Source organism: Suncus etruscus (assembly GCF_024139225.1).
Source record: "Suncus etruscus isolate mSunEtr1 chromosome 15 unlocalized genomic scaffold, mSunEtr1.pri.cur SUPER_15_unloc_1, whole genome shotgun sequence".
Taxonomy (NCBI): domain Eukaryota; kingdom Metazoa; phylum Chordata; class Mammalia; order Eulipotyphla; family Soricidae; genus Suncus; species Suncus etruscus.
The window spans coordinates 65,258-84,523 of NW_026060286.1; the positions used below are offsets into that span (position 1 = coordinate 65,258).

The window sequence follows — 19,266 nt, forward strand, 5'->3', positions numbered from 1 at the left end:
GAATCCCTACAATCCATATGGTCCCATACAAGTGCTAGGGGTAATTTCTCTCTTTCTTTTGGCGGGAGGAGGTCACACCTGGCAGTGCTCAGGGGTTACTCCTGGCTCTATGCTCAGAAATCACTCCTGGGGGCAGAGAGGTAGCATGGAGGTAAGGCATTTGCCTTGCGTCCAGAAGGATGGTGGTTTGAATCCTAGCATCCCATATGGTTCCCCATGCCTGCCAGGGGCCATTTTTGAGTGTAGAGCCAGGAGTAACCCCTGAGCACTGGGTCACCTGGTGTGATCCAAAAATAAAAAAATAAGAAAGAAATAACTCCTGGTAGCTCGAGGGACCATATGGGATGCCAGGATTTGAACCACCTTTCTTCTGCATACAAGGCAAATGCCCTACCACAGTGCTATCTCTCTGGCACCAGAGGCTATTTCGGTGTCCAGAGCCAGGAGTAACCCCTGAGCGAAGCTGGTTGTCAGCCAAAAACTGAAAATAAAAATATAAAAATATAAAAAGACCTATCTGACAGGCCCCACATGCCCCTATGTGCCTTTTAACACCGGGCCCTGGCTGCCTTGGGCCTCTGCAGCATATTCGAGATAGGCATTCTAGTTCTCTCTCACAACCATTATCATAATAGTTGTCAATGTACTTATTTAACTAACTGAACTAAGCACTGTTACAGGTGAGCTTCATATTGTGAGCTGGTCCTTCCAGCCCTCATCTCTATTATCTCTGAGCATTATTACAATAATGTCATTTAATTTTCTGAAATCCCATTGATATGTGAGACTATTCTATATTAATCTCTCTCCCTCTGACTTACTTCACTCAGCCTAATAATTTCCATCTCCATCATGTATAGGAAAAATTCATGTCTTCCTCTCTTCTGACGGCTGCATTGCATGTTTGTGTATACCACAGTCTCTTGAACCATTCATCTGTTGAAGGGTATATTGGTTGTTCCCATATTCTGTCTATTGTAAACAGTGCTGCAATTAATATAGGTGTGCAGAAGGCATTTATGTATTGTGTTTTTTGTATTCCTGGAGTATATCCCTAGGAGTGGTATAGCTGGATCATATGACTCATCCCATATGATGATCAATCCCTTATGATCCTGAGATTTACTGCTAAAAGCATAAAGCAATTTTAATTTTCTTGATAAAATAGAGATATGGGTGATGGCCTGCAGAAACCTTAAGGGATTAGTGGATTCCTACCATTTAGAGAGCATTTGATCCCAGGATTTCTCCCATCTCTCCAATGAACTGATATACATTTCCCAAATCTATTCATACACTTCCTAATAAAAACATTAAGAGACCCAGCCACAGGGATATTTCTCTCAAGAACACTTTGCCTAAACACATGGCTTATGGCTCTGTAACCATCTTAGAAAGTCATATTCGCTTTGTTGTCACCTCTAGCCAGGGTTCCAATGCTTAGGAAGCTCTGGCTGTCATCCACCAAATGGATCTTTGAATGAGAGGTAGCTGTCTGCTCAAAGTAGGTTTTGCTGTGAAGGTGCTACAGTGGCTCATTTCTGCCCATTCTGTCACAATGTACACTTAATGAAAAGCAAGATATGATAAGCATAGTTTATGGACACAGGAAGAATGTGTTCAAGTCAAGGTAGGAGTGTTTATTTTTGGATGTTATGAACCCTAGTGCCACAATTTCCCTAAGTCTTTGGAAACTGAAATTCTTTTGACTATCAGATGCATAGCTTTATTTTTATTTTTATATTTACTTTATTTAAAGAAAATGCATTACATAGTTGACATAATTACATTACACAGTTGATCATAATCCATTTGTTTTAGGAAGACCAAAAGCAACCTGATTTGAAAAAATAGAAAATTGAAAGAAAAACTAAAAAGATGGAAGAGAAAGGAAAGAAGAAAAAGTTCAGTAACAGTATATTTTTTAAAAATTATTGAATCACAGTGAGTGCATTAAATCTCCAGCAGAAAGTTTAGTAAGCTCTTCTTTAAAAAAAAGGGGGGGGGGCGGTGCATCCTGTCCTGCTTGCAGGTTGTTGCTGTTACTGAGCCTTCTGGGTGTTAAGAGAACACTCCTTGGGGTAAGTCAATGCCAGGGTAGCTGCAGGGTGTTTCCTGGTAGAGGTTTGCTTCTGGAGATGTTGTAGAGAATTGTGGTTGTTTGCGTAGATGGTCAATGGTTTAGGGTTGTATGGGCAATGCCCATTCAGAGGAGTAATTTTCATATAAGCTGAGTAAAATGATATTTTGGGGGAATCACATCAGGAGGTGTTCAGGGATTACTCCCTCCTGTATGCTCAGAAATCGCTCCTGGCAGGCTCAGGGGACCATATGGGATGCAGGGATTCGAACCACCGTTCCTCTGCACGCAAGGCCAACGCCCTACCTCCATGCTATCTCTCAGGCTCCGGTGTGAAATACTTTGGAAAAGGGAGTGGCTGCAGCCAAGCTCAGGATGTCCCTTTAAGAGGTCGGCGGGAGTAGCTGTGATGTCATCTAGCCCGCAGCGTCCTTTGCTTCCCCTTCCGGGTTCGGTCTTTGAGCTGCCTTCTGTACTGATCTGGCCAGCCGGGTCCCCGTGGGGTGGGGTCTGGAGGGACGATCGGCCGCTCTGAGCGCGTGGAGCCCGGGGTCACAGCCAGGTGAGCGGCGGGGGCGCCCGGGAAATTGGGGGAGGCGGTGGCGCCCAGAGGTGGGACCGACGGAGAGCGCGGAACTTGGATCTTGTTGCCTTTGTTCCTATGAAGATCCGGATCTTCCCTTACAGAGAAGAGGCCGAGAAAGAGGCTAGTGGGGGTGGGGAGGGTCGGCCGCCCAGGACGCTCGGCTTTGCAAGTGGGTGAGTGGGGTTCGGTACCGACACCCCACGATGATCGAGATGCGGGAGGCGGCGGGGGAGCGGGCGGTCGAGGGAGATCACGGGATAGAACAAGCCCAGGCGGGAATTTTCAGACTCGACCAAGGAAAGAACTGCCCGAGTGGTGCCTGGGAGACCCCAAGTGCCTCCTAGGAGTTGGGGGGAAGAGGCGGCGGCCCTAGAGGGAATCTGCAGCTCTCCCTTCACTCTCTCCAGATCTGGCTCCTGGGGAGTGATTGGGGGAATCCAGGACTCCAGCTGTGCAGGAAAGTCTGGCTTGGCAGACACTTCTGACTGCTGAGCTCTGGCCAGCCCTGATTTTGGCGAGATGTGGCTCCATATCCGAGAAAGAGCCCCCCTGATACACTTCCCACAAGGAATGTTTGAAACCCCAAGGTCTCAGGGAGATGCTGCCACCCTGGCCCCGGGCAATGGTCCTTTGTTCCAAGTAGGCTTTTCTAGCTGTTCTCCCCACCCCACCCCACCTCTAGGCTTTCCAATTTGGTTAACTGTCCTGTTGCTAGGGTGGTTGCCAGGAGCAGGGTGGGGGTAGTTGAAGGTCTTTAACATTCAGCCCTTGGCCCCAATTGCTGCTCTGAGAGGGGGAGGGTGCAGACTTCTTTTGGCCTGCAATGGCCTCAGGTCCATGTGTTCCCAAACCCTTTGTTTTCAGTGGATCTCAAGATTTTATTGGGTTACACCCAGCAGTGATAAGGGAATACTCCTGGCTCTGTGCTCAGAAATCATTCCTGGCAGGCTTGGGGGACCATATTGGATGCTGGTATTCGAACCATTGTCCTTTTGCAGGCAAAGCAAATGCCCTGCCTCCATGCTATCTCTCCTGCCTACTGTGACACTTATTTTTCTGGATGGGTTGCTCGTAGTACAACTGGATCCTTGCACACCACTGACCCAACATTGGTCCCTGACACTGTATAGGGTTCTCTATGCCCTGCAGGAGTGATTTCTGAATACTGAGCCAGGAATAACCCTCTGAGCACCTCAGGGGATGGCCCAAAAATTTTTGAAGAAAATTTTAAAGTATAGAAAATTCTTTCATGTGGGTGACATGGAAAGGCCTACATTGTCTTCTTACACCTTATTCATAAGAATGTTCATATTGAATAGAAATGATGTATGGTTTTTGAGGAAGGTCTGAGCTTCACCTCTGACACCATACTATTCCTAGAAGAAATCGTGTTGCAGATGGGTCTTATGAAAGATTGTGAGAATTAATTAATGAATTAATTAAATTTCTTACTTCCTTGAATTCCTCAAAGCCAATGATTAGTCCTACATTGCATAAATATCTGTGCTAGCAGTGTGTGTGTGGAAACCCTATGGCAGGTGGGCAGCAAGCCCTGAATACCCCTGGCAGAGGCACTTCCAGTCTCAGTGCAAGTGACCATTTTACTGCCAGTTTGCAGGGGACAGTGATGGACAGGACTTCTGCCTCAAAGTCAGCCCCTGCCCTAGACTCCCAGGGACTCAGGAGTGAAGTTCCTCCCTGTAGAGTAAGACCAGTGTTTTTATCCTATTCACATCCTTATCCCAACCTCATTATGTTTTCTAGGACAGAAAAGAGTTTCTGTCTGTGTATGTTCACCTGGGCTTGAGTTGTTGCCTCCCTGTAGAGCAAGATCAGTGTTTTTATCCTATTCACATCCTTATCCCAACCTCATTATGTTTTCTAGGACAGAAAAGAGTTTCTGTCTGTGTATGTTCACCTGGGCTTGAGTTGGTGCCCAGAGGTGCGGCCCAACTGGCATTATTGGTCTTACAGGCTCTTCCTGTCAGGACAGGGGTATTCTTCCTCTGCAGTGCTCACAGCCCTGTCTTTCCTACAGGGATTCATGCAAATTGCCTTTCTGCTGCTCTTCCGGAATAATACATACTAGGGAAGATGGATCTGCACCATCGGAAGTCCAGTTCCCAGGTAGGTGCAGAGTGTGAGCATAAGGAAGGACAGGGTGGGGGAACAGGAGTGTTCAGTCCCCACATTGACAAGCTGTAGCCCCTGGCTGGGGTTCTGGACTCTGTTATTTGAACCAACTTTTGTCCTTGTTGCTGTGTTTGTTTTAATGGCCCCCAGTGTGTTCAGACTTGGCTCTTGAAAGAGTTCTTGGGGTCACGACTGCAGTCTCAGACCCTATGGGGGTTCTGGAGTTCATAAAATATGTACTGGTAATATGTTGCTAAGGAAATCCTTGATCTCAAGATTTCTACGCTAAATCTTCATGCCTACCTTATCAGGGATCAGTTATATTACTGAGTTTTAATACTGGCTCCAGACCCAATAGGGGGTTTCTTGGCTCTGTCCCTCGTAATCTACAGAATGAATCATACGGGGAGTGCGAGGTTCTCTCTGAGCCATCCAAGTACAAAGTAAGTGCCCTCCTGGATGTTCTGTAGGTTTAGTTCAAAGTTCGCAGTTTGGTTTTTGAGAATACCCAGTGACACTCAGGGGTTACTCCTGGCTGTGTGCTCAGAAATTGCTTCTGGCTTGGGGGACCATATTGGATGCCTGGTGTTCCAACAATGGTCCGTCCTAGGTCAGCAGTGATTTGTGTTTTCCTGCAGTTCCTACATGCAGGCCAATACTGTTGCACTTTTCTTCTCTCTCTTTTCACTCAGGACCCTCAATGGGGGTCTAATACGCTCCCCAGGTGGCTTAATTTTCTAAAATCTGGCTGAAGAATTTTTGCCTTACTGGAAACTCTGTGGCTAGGTCTTTTCCTGAATGTGCACTTCCCTTTGGAAATATATTTTTGATTTGTGTGTTTAAATTGCAGAAGAGTTAGCTCAGCAGAACCCTAATGTGGATATTTTTATATTCTTCATTTTGATTCTCTTAATCTGTTTTCCCTATTCTTTTTATTTTGTTTGTTTTTAGACTATACCCAGTGACACTCAGGGGTTACTCCTGGCAATGTCTTCTTACAGAGATTTGTGACAACGGCCTTGCTGCTGCTCTTTAAGAACAATATAGACAAGTGAAGATGGAACTGCACCGTTTGAAATCCTGTTCCCAGGTAGGGGCAGATTATGAGCTTAGAGAAGGACAGGGTGGGAGGACAGGAGTGTGCAGCACCCCAGTGTCAGGGTTTGACATCCGGTCAAGGTGCTGCGCACTGTATTTGAGGCCTCTTTTGTCCTAGTTTGCTTTGTTTGGTTTGAGGGCCACACCAGTGGTGCACAGGCCTGGCCCCTGAATCAGTGCTCTTGGGTCACCCTTGGCAGGTCTCAGACTCTATGGGGTCCTGGGGTTCAGCTTTGATCTTCTGGTAATATGGACTCCTACCATGTTGCTAATGAAATCCTTGATTCCCGGATTTCTGCTTTAAAGCATCATTTCTGCCTCATCTGGGTTCAGCTCAATTACTAATTTTTATTTCTGGCACCACAGCCAGTAAGGGATTCTCCTGACTTTGCTCTCAGGTGTCCTTTCTACTCTGTGTGATGGATCATAAGAGGAGTCTGGGGTTCTCTCTGGGCTAGCCAAGTGCAAGGCAAGTTCCCTCCTGGCTGTTTCCTAGGTTCAGCACATTTGCATTTTACTTAAGCTCCCAGATGGTCGGCTGATGCCTGAGCACTTGTCTTCTCACTGTCTTCATTTAGGACCATACACAGAGGTCTGGCACACATCCCGGGTTCCTAAGTCGAAACTCTGGGTGAAAAATTTTCTGACATCCTAGAAACTATGTTGCTGGGTCCTTTCCTGTGAGTACAGTTCCCGGTACTCGTTATGATTTCTTTGTGTTGTTCTATCTCAGACTGTTTTGTTTTGATTAGAATTTTATTCCATTTTGTGAAACTCAGCTTATTCTTGACTCTGCACCAAGGAGGAGTTATTCCTGACAACATTAGGCGACCCAGTTCTAAACCAGAGATTGACCTTGGATCGACCCTGTCTGGAAACTCCTGGCTCTGTTTTGAATGTATGTTGGCTGAACTATAGGGATTTCTGGAGCCTGTCACCCAGGCTATTTAGAGGTGCCTGTTTACATATTGGCTTTGAGGCTGGTTCCTTCTGAGAGTAGAGATAGAGGACTTGAGTCTCTTAAGGGAACCAGGAGGTTCCTTCTCTACTCCTAGAACTTGGGTGAGCTTGGGCCCTGACCCCTCCTGTGTGTGCTGCCTCAGGACATGGTGACCTTCCCCGATGTGGCTGTGATCTTCTCCCCAGCGGAGTGGCTGTGCCTGGACGCCTCTCATCGGAAACTCTACAGAGATGTGATGCTGGAGATCTACCAGCACCTGCGGGACATAGGTAAGAGCTTCCCTGGTATATCTGTTAAACAGTCCCTTGGAGAGAATCAAATATCAGTCAGGTATCTGCATTCAATAGGGGACCTGACTTTGCAGTTCCCCAAAATCAAGCCCCTCCACATTGACTTAACCTCCCAGGTCTGACTTTCTATCTTAGAGGAATCCAATTCAGTAATTGTAAATGTCATTCCACAGTGCTAAGAGATATTGCATTGTGTATGGTGTTTGGCTTGGCCTCTGTACACCTGGTTTGATCCAGGCTCCACATTGATCTTATAAGCCTCCAGAAATTATTCTTGAACCTAGGGCTAGATTTCTGCCTGAACCACTATGGGTACATCCTACAATTCTCCCAAATTCAAGGCATTTAATTTTTGTAAGTTTGGGGAAGATCGTGACCATACATGGGAGTACTCAGAACTTAGGAACTACTCCTGCCATTATTCATGATCTCTTGGAGTGCTACTGTCCAAATGACTCTACCAGTGTCCCAATTCCGCATGAGTCCTACTTGATTGCGAGCAAGTTTGACTTACATTTTGCTCATGAGTTTTTTAGGGTATAAAGACATCAGCGCCTCCCTGTCATCTTTGGCTGGTGTAATGCAGGCAATCAACCTGAGGCTCCTATATTCAAAGTATGTTTCCTAATTATACTGTGTCCCAGGCCCTACTTTTCTTCTGTTGTTTCTTTTTGGGGTATACCCAACAGAACTCAGGCTTTCATCTAGCTCTGCACTCTGGAATCAATCCTGGCATGACTTGGTTGTTTGGGGGATCAAGCCCTGAGTGACCCTGAAGAACCTACATGCCTCTATCGCATATTATCAGTATAGTGTCACGATCTGCTTGGTTCAGAAACTAAGGCAATCCCAGAAGAATGTGAGTTCAGTGGATTTGGTGGTGAGACAGGGGACATGTTCAGAAATGATTGTGAATCTGAATCCAATTTTATTGAATGTTACAGAGATGTTTTAAACATGACTTTCATGTTTGAGACCAAGTACATCTGTTTTCTCCATGTTCCGAAGATTGTATCTTCTTGTTAGCAAAAGCTTATCACTTCATAATGTGTGATCTATAAATTTTACAAGAAAATATTCCTAGGGGTTGGAGAGATAGAATGGAAGTTAGGCGTTTGGATTGAATGCTGAAGGTTGGTGGTTCGAATCCCGGCATCTCATATGGTCTGCCTAGCCTGCCAGGATCAATTGCTGAGCGCAGAGCCAGGAGTAACTCCTGAGCGCTACTGGGTGTGACCCTAAAGCCAATGTGTGTGTATATATATATTCATAGGTCTTCATTGTGGGTTACAAACCTTCTGAAAGATATGCTCCAACTGAAGAGGACAGAGAGGAGTCTTTGATCCAAATGTTTATCTGGGATCACAACAGTAAAATTTTTTTTTTGGTTTTGGGACATACCTAGTGGTGCTCAGGGGATACTCCTGGCTCTGTGCTCAGAAGTTCCTCCTGGCAGGCTCAATGGCTGGGATTTGAGCTACTGTCCAACCTGTGTTGGCTGTAAGGCAAATACCATACCGCTGCATTATCAATCCGAACTACAAAAGGTTAAATCTAAACATTTCAAAGTTTTTACTCCTAGCTCAGATCCCGATTGTCAATTCTGATATAAATTAAAAGACTAAATAGTAGTCAGGTGTTTCTATCAGTGTTCCTTTCATTTAAATCATTTAAAGGAGAAGGGTGTTTTCAGATACAGGACATCCTTTTTTTTGGGGGGGGGCTCTATGCTCATAAATCGCCTGGGACAGGCTCCGGGGACCTTATGGAATGCTGGGATTCGAACCACTGTCCTTCTGCATGCAAGTCAAAGGCCAAACCTCCATGCCATCTCTCTAGCCCCTCAAGATATTCTTTTAACAACTAACTTCAGTTTGAGTATCACAAAGTTATTTTTATTATTTATTGATTTATTTATTTATCTATCTATTTATTTATGTATTTTGGTTTTTGTTCTATACCTGGTGGGACTCAGGGGTTACTACTGGCTCTGTGGTCAGAAATTACTCATGGAAGGCTCCGGAGACCCTATGGGATGCCGGTAATTAAAACCGGGTTTGGCCGGATTGTTTGCATGCAAGGAAAATGTTCTACCTTGGGGCAGGGAAGGTGGCGCTAGAGGTAAGGTGTCTGCCTGCAATCGCTAGTGTAGAAAGGACCGCAGTTCGATCCCCGTGTCCTAAATGGTCTCCCCAAGCCAGGGGCGATTTCTGAGTGCATAGCCAGTAGTAACCCCTGAGCGTCAAACAGGTGTGGCCCAAAAACCAAAAAAAAAAAGGTTCTACCTTTGTGCTAACTCTCCAGCCCTTACAAAGTTATTTATTCATTTATGTATGTATGTATGTATGTATGTATGTATGTATGTATGTATGTATGTATGTATTGTCTTGGGGTCACATCCAGCGGTGCTCAGGGATTACTTCTGGTTCTGAGCTCAGAAATCGCTCCTGAATGGCTTGGGGGACCATATGGGATGCCATGGATCTAACCCTGTTCATCACATCACAAGGCAAAAGCCCTACCCGCTGTATTATTTCGCAGCCCCAGCCCTTAGTTTCAAGACATTATGGAGTCTTGTCATCCTGGCAGTGTTTGACCTCTGGCATAGCGGTCAGTGTTACTTTAGGAACAGCTCAGGGAACTACAGAGCTTGCCATGATTGTTCTACATTGGCCCATTGTGAGCCCAGAGTTGTATTATTGCTCCTCTGCAGTATTATCCTGCACCATAAGTTGGACACTTTTATTGAACCTGGTTTCCTCTGTGTGATAACCAACATTCAGAAGGAAAGCTTGATTTGGCTACTTTCATTAGGGACCCAGAATCATACACAAGAGGAGGAAGGTTGCTGTCCCCTTACCTGTCTCTAACCATGAATCATTCCTTTGGGCAGGACAGTGCAGCGTGAAGCCTGTGCTGATCTCCTGGTTGGAAGAAAGAGTCCTTGGCAAGCTGCAGAGAGGTGTGCTTGAAGGTGAGTGTAAGAGGAGCCCAATACTCAGACCCTGTGAAGGAGTGTGGTAGTGTCCTGGGCACATGTGAAATGTGGGTGCTGAGCAGTGTGTTTTGGACTGCTGGATCAGGGGTGCATGACCTCCTGCTTCAGTTCACAGCTCTTGATGCTAAGGCCCACAATGTTCTGGAGCTGGGCTTTCTTGACTTTGCTCTTTCTGGTTCCCTGTTTCTGTTAGTATTTGTGGTTCTGGGTCCTCAACCACTTTCTATGCTCTCATGCTAATTATACAACCCCATGTTGGGATTCTCTTCTCAGGGTATGCTAGATGCCTTTGTGTTCTATTTGTCCACAAACTTGTTTTTGCCTTTGGATCATTTTCAGTGATTCCCCCCAATTTTTTTTCTGTCTATTTTTGTTTGTTTCTTTGTTTTTGGTCAGAGACAACAGGTTCAGGGTCTTTCCTGGCTCTCTGCTCAGAAGTCACTCCTGGCAGGTATGGGAGACCATATGCGATGCCAGGATTTGCGCCACCAATTGTCCTTCGTTGGACACTTGCAAGGCAAATCCCCTACTACTGTGTTGTCTCTCCAGCGCCTTTTCCCCCTCATTTTTGGTATGCCTTAATGGTTGTACTCAATGGTCTCTCCTGGCCTTGTGCTTCTCAGCCAATTCTGGTGCACTCAGAAAACCAGATGTGATGGCTGTGGAAAATACCAACTCTTAGAAATACTGAGAAATATTTTGTTTCTCTTTTGGGAGCATTGCACTGATTTTCAGGAATTATTCTTAGCTCTATTCTCATATATTACCCCTGAAGTACTTTGTGGATAGATGTGATGCCAGAAATTGAACTAGGTTCATCCACTTGCAAGGTGAATTTCACTCAGGCTGTCCCATGTCGCTTTCACACTAGAATATATATTTTTTCCTATTTTGGAGGTTGTCTAGATCACACCCAGTGGCACTCATTGGGTACTCCTGGCTCTGTACTCAGAAATCACTCCTGGTAGGCTTGGGGAACCATGTGGGATACTGGAAATCTAACCATGATCTGTCTGGTGTTGTACACATGGAAGGCAGACACCTTACCGCTCGTTATTTCTCTGGCTAGTGTGGGGGTGAACATATATATATATATATATACTGTCCAGATCGATACATGCAAGGCAAATACCCTACCACTGTGCTATTTCCAGCTCCCCTAGAAATATATCATTGATTTATATATTTTAACCACAGTTGAGCCCAGGACAACCCTAATGTGGACGTCTTTTTTTTTTTTCTTTTGGTTTTTGGGCCACACCCATTTGACGCTTAGGGGTTACTCCTGGCTATGTGCTCAGAAATCGCCCCTGGCTTGGGGGGACCATATGGGATGCCGGGGGATCGGGGGATCGAACTGTGGTCCTTCCTTGGCTAGCGCTTGCAAGGCAGACACCTTACCTCCAGCGCCACCTACCCGGCCCCCAATGTGGACGTCTTTAAGTTCCTCATTTTGACCCTATTAATTATTAATCTATCTTCCCTATTCTTTTTTTTTAAATATGGAATGCTTCACTAATTTGCGTGTCATCCTTGCTCAGAATCCATGCTAATCTTCTCTGTATCATTCCAATTTTGGTATATGTGCTTCCGAAGCGAGCACTATCTTCCCTATTCTATAAGTTGATTTATTATCTGAAAACAATATACTGTTACTCTGTTGCTTATTCAGCCAGGTTTCATTCAACACATTTTTTGTTGTGTAGTTTTGGTCCACACCCATAGACTCGGGTGTTATTATGACTCTGTGATCAGATATTATTCCTCGCAGGCTACGACAATCATAGAGAATGTCAGGATTTAATGTCAGTCAGCCACATGCAAGGAAACACCATCTTTGCTGTGTCTTTTTTTTTTTTTTTTTTTTGTGGTTTTTGGGTCACACCTGGCAATGCTCAGGGGTTTTTCCTGGCTCCGTGCTCAGAAATTGCTCCTGGCATGCACGGGGGACCATATGGGACGCCGGGATTCGAACCGATGACCTTCTGCATGAAAGGTAAATGCCTTACCTCCATGCTATCTCTCCGGCCCCGCTGTGTCTTCATCTGGCCCACTCAGAAATTAATTATTGGCTTTTGGGTCACACTGGTGACTCTCAGGGGTTACTCCTGTCAATGTGCTCAGAAATCGCTCCTGGCTTGGGGAACAGTATGGGACGCTGGGGGATTGAACCACAGTCTGTCCTGGGCTAGCACAGGCAAGGCAGAAGTCTTACCCCTTGTATCACCGCTCCGGCCCCTAATTTGTTTTTTTTTGGGAGGATATATTTTTTATCTGTATCTTTAAACCATTGATGAGTGATCCCGTAAGTACTGTGGTAATATTGCCACTTTAAAAAGTGTCTATCACTTAAATATTTGTGTGGATTTTGTGTCAGCCCTGAAAGCGCTCAGGCATTACTACTGGCCTTGTGCTCAGAGATTATTTCAAGGGCCAGATGTACGTGTCTCAAACTCATGGCCCGTGAGTTGTTGCGGCCTCTGTAGAACATTTTGTGGCCCGTGGCCGGCCTTCAGATGTCGCAGTATTCACAATTACTAGTTTACTGAATAAAAATCGCATATTTGAAGCCCGGTTGTGGGCCACAGAATGTTGTACGGAGGCCAGAACAACTCGTGGGCCGTGAGTTTGAGATCCCTGGAGGTAGGGCATTTGCCTTGCATGCAGAAGGATGATGGTTCAACTACTGGCATCCAGTATGGTCCCCCGAGCCTGCCAGGAGCGATTTCTGAGCATAGAGCCAGGAGTAACCCCAGAGTGCTGCTGGGTATGACCCAAAAACCCAAAAAAGGGGCCGGGCGGTGGCGCTGGAGGTAAGGTGCCTGCCTTGCCTGCCTGCGCTAGCCTAGGACGGACCGCGGTTCGATCCCCCGGTGTCCCATATGGTCCCCCAAGAAGCCAGGAGCAACTTCTGAGAGCATAGCCAGGAGTAACCCCTGAGCGTCACAGGGTGTGGCCCAAAAACCAAAAAAAAAAAAAAAAAAAAAAAAGCCCCACCAAAAAATCACCAGAAATTATTCTAGTTTGGAGGGAGGGGGAACATAAGAGATCTCAGTGATCCCACCTGAATCACTTGCATGCAAGTAAATGAGCTCCCCATTTTGTATTGTTCTGGTCTCTGAACAGAGTCTTACATTTCATACCTGATTTGTTTTCAGTATGCAGAGCACCAGTTCAGAATTCCTCCATTCTACAATTTCCTTTTAGAATGAGATCTCCAAACAGGAGTGAGTTGGTAAGATTTGCACATTCCAAATCATATTCTTATTGTGGTGGTGGAATAGCTCGGTGCACAAACACATAGGAGTTATTCAGTGGGGCCCATTGATCCAGCCCTTTTACCTCATCTTTGGTTTCTGCAATGGTGGGAGCATCCAGAGCTTGGTGTGAAGAGAAGTATTCCATTAATCTCATAAGTGCCAAACTCATTGGAATGATTTGTCTTATTAAAAGGTCTCATTGTTTTTCAGAGCAAAGGAATTCTGTGATTTATGTGGGAAATGGTTTCAGGAGTGAAGACATACAGTGATTTTGATTTGATATAATATTAGGTGTAGTGTTTCAACTGGATTGTGAGTAGAGATGGAAAGCTGGATCTCATTATCCACTGTACATGGTCCCCGAGCCTCACCATATTTGATCAGGAAGCACACAGCCAGAGTAAACAAGAGCACTGCCTGGTGGGACCTCCATAGTAGAGAGAACATTTCAAAAAAGGATATTGAGTTCATTGATTGGGAGGAATATAAGTATTGTGAGACTTTTCTTCTCTTTTGGATCAACACCTGTGATATTTGGGGGTTTTCTTTGGAATGGGCCCATTTTTGATATTAGGGCTTAATTCCGAACTGGACTCTCCTTGCTATACTACTCTACTGCTCTGGCCCTCCTGAGGTATTTAACATTCTGATTTGGCCGTTTCCTTTCTGTTGTGCAGAAGATCCCACCTGGCCTTAAGTTATATGCTCTTAGATCCTACGAAGCCCCAAGAAAGGATGTGTTTTACGTTTGTTTATATAGGGTTCAGAAATAATGCTTTCTGTTCCTCTGCTCAGGCTGTTTTACCTCCCTAAGCTCATGTCTTGCCTGGATGTCTATCTTTCTCCAGAGACATCCACACATGTAGCGAATTGTTTTTCTGTGATGGGGATCACATATGAAGGGTGCTTTTGAACATGGAGACTGGAAGGTTACTGGGCTAACATTGTGCTGTTTCAAAGGGAAGAGGCACGCCATGCTGGGTTGTGAATGATCCAGTATTGTTGAACCCAGTCTCAAGGAAAATGCCCTGCCAGAATCATGATGGGAATGAGGACTCAAGGGTCACCTATTTAATGGGGGATCAGGTTAAAGAGAGCGTCCGTACTATGGGGACTCAGTCTTTTGGGCACAGTGCTCCTGACTCTGTTATGCCCAGTAAATGGACACAGACTTCCATATTTGGATCACTTTGGGCCAAGAAGCCACCAGTGTTTACTCTAACTCCCTCATATCAAGATACTCACAAGCATATTTTTCATGGAGTGTACCCCACCACCATTGATTATATTAATCAATGTGAGGGGGATTTCTCGTGTGCTCAGCAATATGATGTGCCCTTTTATACCCCTATTATACAGGAATCCTCTGATGGTAAGCAAGGTAGATTCAATCTGAGACAACTGTCACACCAGAATGATCCAAAGGAAGTTTGGACAGGAAGCAAATGTCATCTATGTCCTGAGAATGGCAAGTCCTTCACGTACCCTTCGTCCCACACTGAACAAATGAAAATTCATATAGGAGAGAATTCTTATATGTGTCAGGTGTGTGGAAAGTACTTCACTCAATCTTCAAAGCTTATTAGACACATGAAAATTCATACAGGAGAGAAGCCTTATTCATGTCAGGAGTGTGGAAAGGCATTTGCTCTATTCTCAAATCTTAACAAACACATGAAAATTCATACAGGAGAGAAGCCTTATTCATGTCAGGAGTGTGGAAAAGCATTTGCTCAATCCTCAGACCTTAAGACACACATGAAAGTTCATACAGGAGAGAAGCCTTATTCATGTCAGGAGTGTGGAAAGGCATTTGCTCAATCCTCAAGCCTTTCTGAACACATGAAAATTCATACAGGAGAGAAGCCTTATTCATGTCAGGAGTGTGGAAAGGCATTTGCAAAATCCTCAAATCTGAACGTACATATGAAAATTCATACAGGAGAGAAGCCTTATTCATGTCAGGAGTGTGGAAAGGCATTTGGTGAATCCTCAAGCCTTAACAAACACATGAAAATTCATACAGGAGAGAAGCCTTATTCATGTCAGGAGTGTGGAAAGGCTTTTGGTGAATCCTCAAGCCTTAACAGGCACATGAGAATTCATACAGGAGAGAAGCCTTATTCATGTCAGGAGTGTGGAAAGGCATTTGCTCGATCCTCAAGCCTTTCTGATCACATGAAAATTCATACAGGAGAGAAGCCTTATTCATGTCAGGAGTGTGGAAAGGCATTTTCAAAATCCTCAAGTGTTAACATACATATGAAAATTCATACAGGAGAGAAGCCTTATTCATGTCAGGAGTGTGGAAAGGCATTTGCTCAATTCTCAAATCTTAACAAACACATGAAAATTCATACAGGAGAGAAGCCTTATTCATGTCAGGAGTGTGGAAAGGCATTTGTACAATCCTCAGACCTTAACACGCACATGAAAATTCATAAAGGAGAGAAGCCTTATTCATGTCAGGAGTGTGGAAAGGCATTTGTTCGATCCTCAGCCCTTAACAAACACATGAAAATTCATACAGGAGAGAAGCCTTATTCATGTCAGGAGTGCGGAAAGGTATTTGCTCGATCCTCAAACCTTTCTGATCACATGAAAATTCATACAGGAGAGAAGCCTTATTCATGTCAGGAGTGTGGAAAGGCATTTGCAAAATCCTCAAATCTTAACATACATATTAAAATTCATACAGGAGAGAAGCCTTATTCGTGTCAGGAGTGTGGAAAGGCATTTGCTCGATCCTCAGACCTTAACAAACACATGAAAATTCATACAGGAGAGAAGCCTTATTCATGTCAGGAGTGTGGAAAGGCATTGCTTGATCCTCATACCTTAACAACGAAAATTCACACAATGGGCCGGAGAGATAGCATGGAGGTAAGGTGTTTGCCTTGCATGCAGAACGTTGGTGATTCGAATCCCGGCATCCCATATGGTCCCCTGAGCCTGCCTGCTGCTATTTTTGTGCATAGAGCCAGGAGTTACCCCTGAGCGCTGCCAGATGTGATCCAGAAACCGAAAAAAAAAAAAGAAAATTCTCAAAGGATAGAAGCCTTATTATGTCAGCAGTGTGGAAAGGTGTTTGCTTTATCCTCAAAGCTTCTTAGACACATGAATATTCATGGAGAAAGCCTTATTTGGATTGTAGCAAAGCCTTCAATAAATCTCAAGACACAGGTTATGGTCAGTAACATAATAATCCCCTAAAATATTTACATACACAACATGTTGCCTATGAAAATAACTAAAATAACTTTTAAACAAGACAATAGTGACTTGAGGGAATATGGGGAGACCTGTTTACTTCTGAATGATTAACTGCATAAAAATTTATAGTTGGGACTAGAATGTAGCATAGTGGAAAAGGTATTTGCCTTGCTCGAAGCCAACCAGGGTTTGAACCTCGACATTCCCTATGGTCTCAAAAAATCGGCCAGGAGAAAATTTTATACTTCAGTAGGTCCTATACCAACAAATACAGCTGCATAACCTCTTTACTTGAGAGCTTTATATTTATGAAGCACTTTGACCCTTTTACTACTCTAAGATGGGTCAGTTTTATAACTGTAATTATTGATCAATTAATTATTTCTGCATAGGTCTCCTGTTCACATTTATGTTAGGCTAATGTCTGTGTTGTACATAGCTCTGTTCATATTTATGTTCTACATAGCTTGCTACATTTCCCCTTTTCTGCCTGTCATTTAGCTAAACCTTTTCTTTTTTCTTTTTTGGGCCACACCTGGTGACACTCACTCAGGGGTTATTCCTGGCTATGCACTCAGAAATTGTTTCTAGCTTGGGGAACCATATGGGACACCCAGGAATTAAACTTTGGTGTGTACTGGGTCAGCTGTGTGCAAGGCAAACACCCTAACATTGTGCCATCACTCCAGCCCAGCAACACCTTTTCTATAGTTTCCCTGTGCTCACTTATCCTGGACTTGCTTTCCCTACTAAATTCCTAGGGCCCTATAGCTCAACATCCTTTGTGCCCTGGAACAAGACTCCACTCACACACATTTGCACCCCTTTGAAGCATTTCAGCCTTTCATTCCCCTGGATTGCTACTAGGACCAAAATTATCTTTTCAAATGGGTCTTGGCTGAAGGACTAATTACAGTCTGTGACTTAAACCAGCAGCTACAGGGAGTCATTGACACTTCCATTCCCATCCTGATTATTCTCACCCAACAGATTACACCTTAGCTGAATTAGTCCTCTTTCATCATGCTCACTTGGGCATGCTCCCAACAAAGATGGTGGAATGTGTTTTTTTTTCTTTCTTTCTTTTTGGACACACCTGGTAATGCTCAGGGATTACTCCTGGTTATGTGTTTAGAAATTGCTCCTCAGTTGGGGAACCAAATGGAATTCTGGGGGATCCTAGGTCAGCCACATGCAAGGCAAATTGCTCTACCAATGTTCCACTGCTCTGGCCCTGGAATGTCTATTTCTCTTTTTTTTGTTTTTTGTTTTTGTTTTTTCAGGCCACACACATTTGATGCTCAGGGATTACTTCTGGCTAAGAGCTCAGAAATTGCCCCTGGCTTGGCGGACCATATGGGACTCTGGGGATCAAACCGGGTTTCCTTCCTTGGCTAGCCCTTGCAAGGCAGACACCTTACCTCTAGTGCCACCTCGCCGGCTCCGGAATCTGTACTTTTCTTATAAAATAATGTTATTGGTGGTGGGAATCTTGCACTTATGAAAAGGGGTATTCTTTACATGCTGTAATCATACAACTACAATCATATTTGTAATCACGGTGTTTAAATAAAGATAATTTAACATTAAAAAAGAAAGTTATGACTTTGGGCTTGATTCAGGAGTCAAATTGGGAAATATGTATATTTCCTTATATGTATTTATTTGCGAATAATGATATTGTCTTGGACTTGATTCCACACCCAAATGTAGGGTATGTATATTTCTTTATATGTATTTATGGGTAACAATGTTGGTACTACAACTATGAATCAGGGACAGTGGACTACATCCTAGTCAGTGTCTCCTCGCATCCCAGTATTACTTTGTGGCAATACCCTTTTCTCTTTTTTTGAATAGATCCAATAAAATGGGTTAAAATCTTAGGATAGAGATGTGTTAACAAATTTTAGAGATAGGAATCTCAAATGTTTATATTTCTGGGATATATAAATATTGGGGGGGGGGCCTATTTCTGAGTGCAGAGTCAGGCGTTGCTGGGTGTGGCCCCAAAACAATCAATCAATCAAAAAATAAATAAAAAAGCATGAGACCAGAGAGAGAGAGCATGGAGGTAGAGTGTTTGCCTTGCTTGCAGAAGTATGGTGGTTCGAATCCTGGCATCCCATATTGTCCCCTGAGCTTACGAGTTGCAATTTGAGTGTAGAGCCAGGAGGAACCCATGAGCGCTGCTGAGTGTGGCCCCAAAACCGAAAAAAAAAAAAATCATGAGGAGATGCTTCCTAGGAAAGTCCACCGTGCCGTAAATCTAATCTAGATGAAAAGTCTTTATCCCACATTTTATTGCCTGTGAAAAATCACCACTAACACTTTCTAAGAAGCTATGATCTGGGGATCCTGCCTCTAGTGGAAGACAATCTAACTTATCGAGCCCTTATCTAAATTTTGTCCTTAAGCAACTTGAGAAGTAACTAATAACATGAAACACATACTGTTTTTTAAACCCAGAGCACACAATCGATTTTTTTTTTGGGGGGGGGGGTCACACCCGGTGGTGCTCAGGGGTTACTCAGAAATAGCCCCTGGCAGGCACGGGGGACCATATGGGACACCGGGATTCGAACCAACCACCTTTGGTCCTGGATCGGCTGCTTGCAAGGCAAACGCCGCTGTGCTATCTCTCCAG

General features: G+C 44.4%; 1 protein-coding gene and 1 non-coding gene across 2 annotated transcripts; one reads left to right on the forward strand and one right to left on the reverse strand.

Annotated features, from left to right (window-relative positions):
* Window positions 1-4,760: 4,760 nt before the first annotated feature.
* On the forward strand, window positions 4,761-16,181 carry LOC126000444 (zinc finger protein OZF-like; the record flags this gene model as incomplete). Its single annotated transcript, XM_049767733.1, has 6 exons — window positions 4,761-4,793; window positions 5,192-5,242; window positions 7,001-7,127; window positions 10,042-10,122; window positions 14,845-15,654; window positions 15,823-16,181. Coding segments are annotated over exons 1-6 (1,461 nt in total), but the record flags the coding sequence as incomplete, so codon positions are not given.
* Window positions 11,643-11,749, reverse strand: LOC126000462 (U6 spliceosomal RNA). Its single transcript, XR_007492756.1, has one exon. It is a non-coding gene; the product is annotated as a U6 spliceosomal RNA (small nuclear RNA).
* Window positions 16,182-19,266: the final 3,085 nt, after the last annotated feature.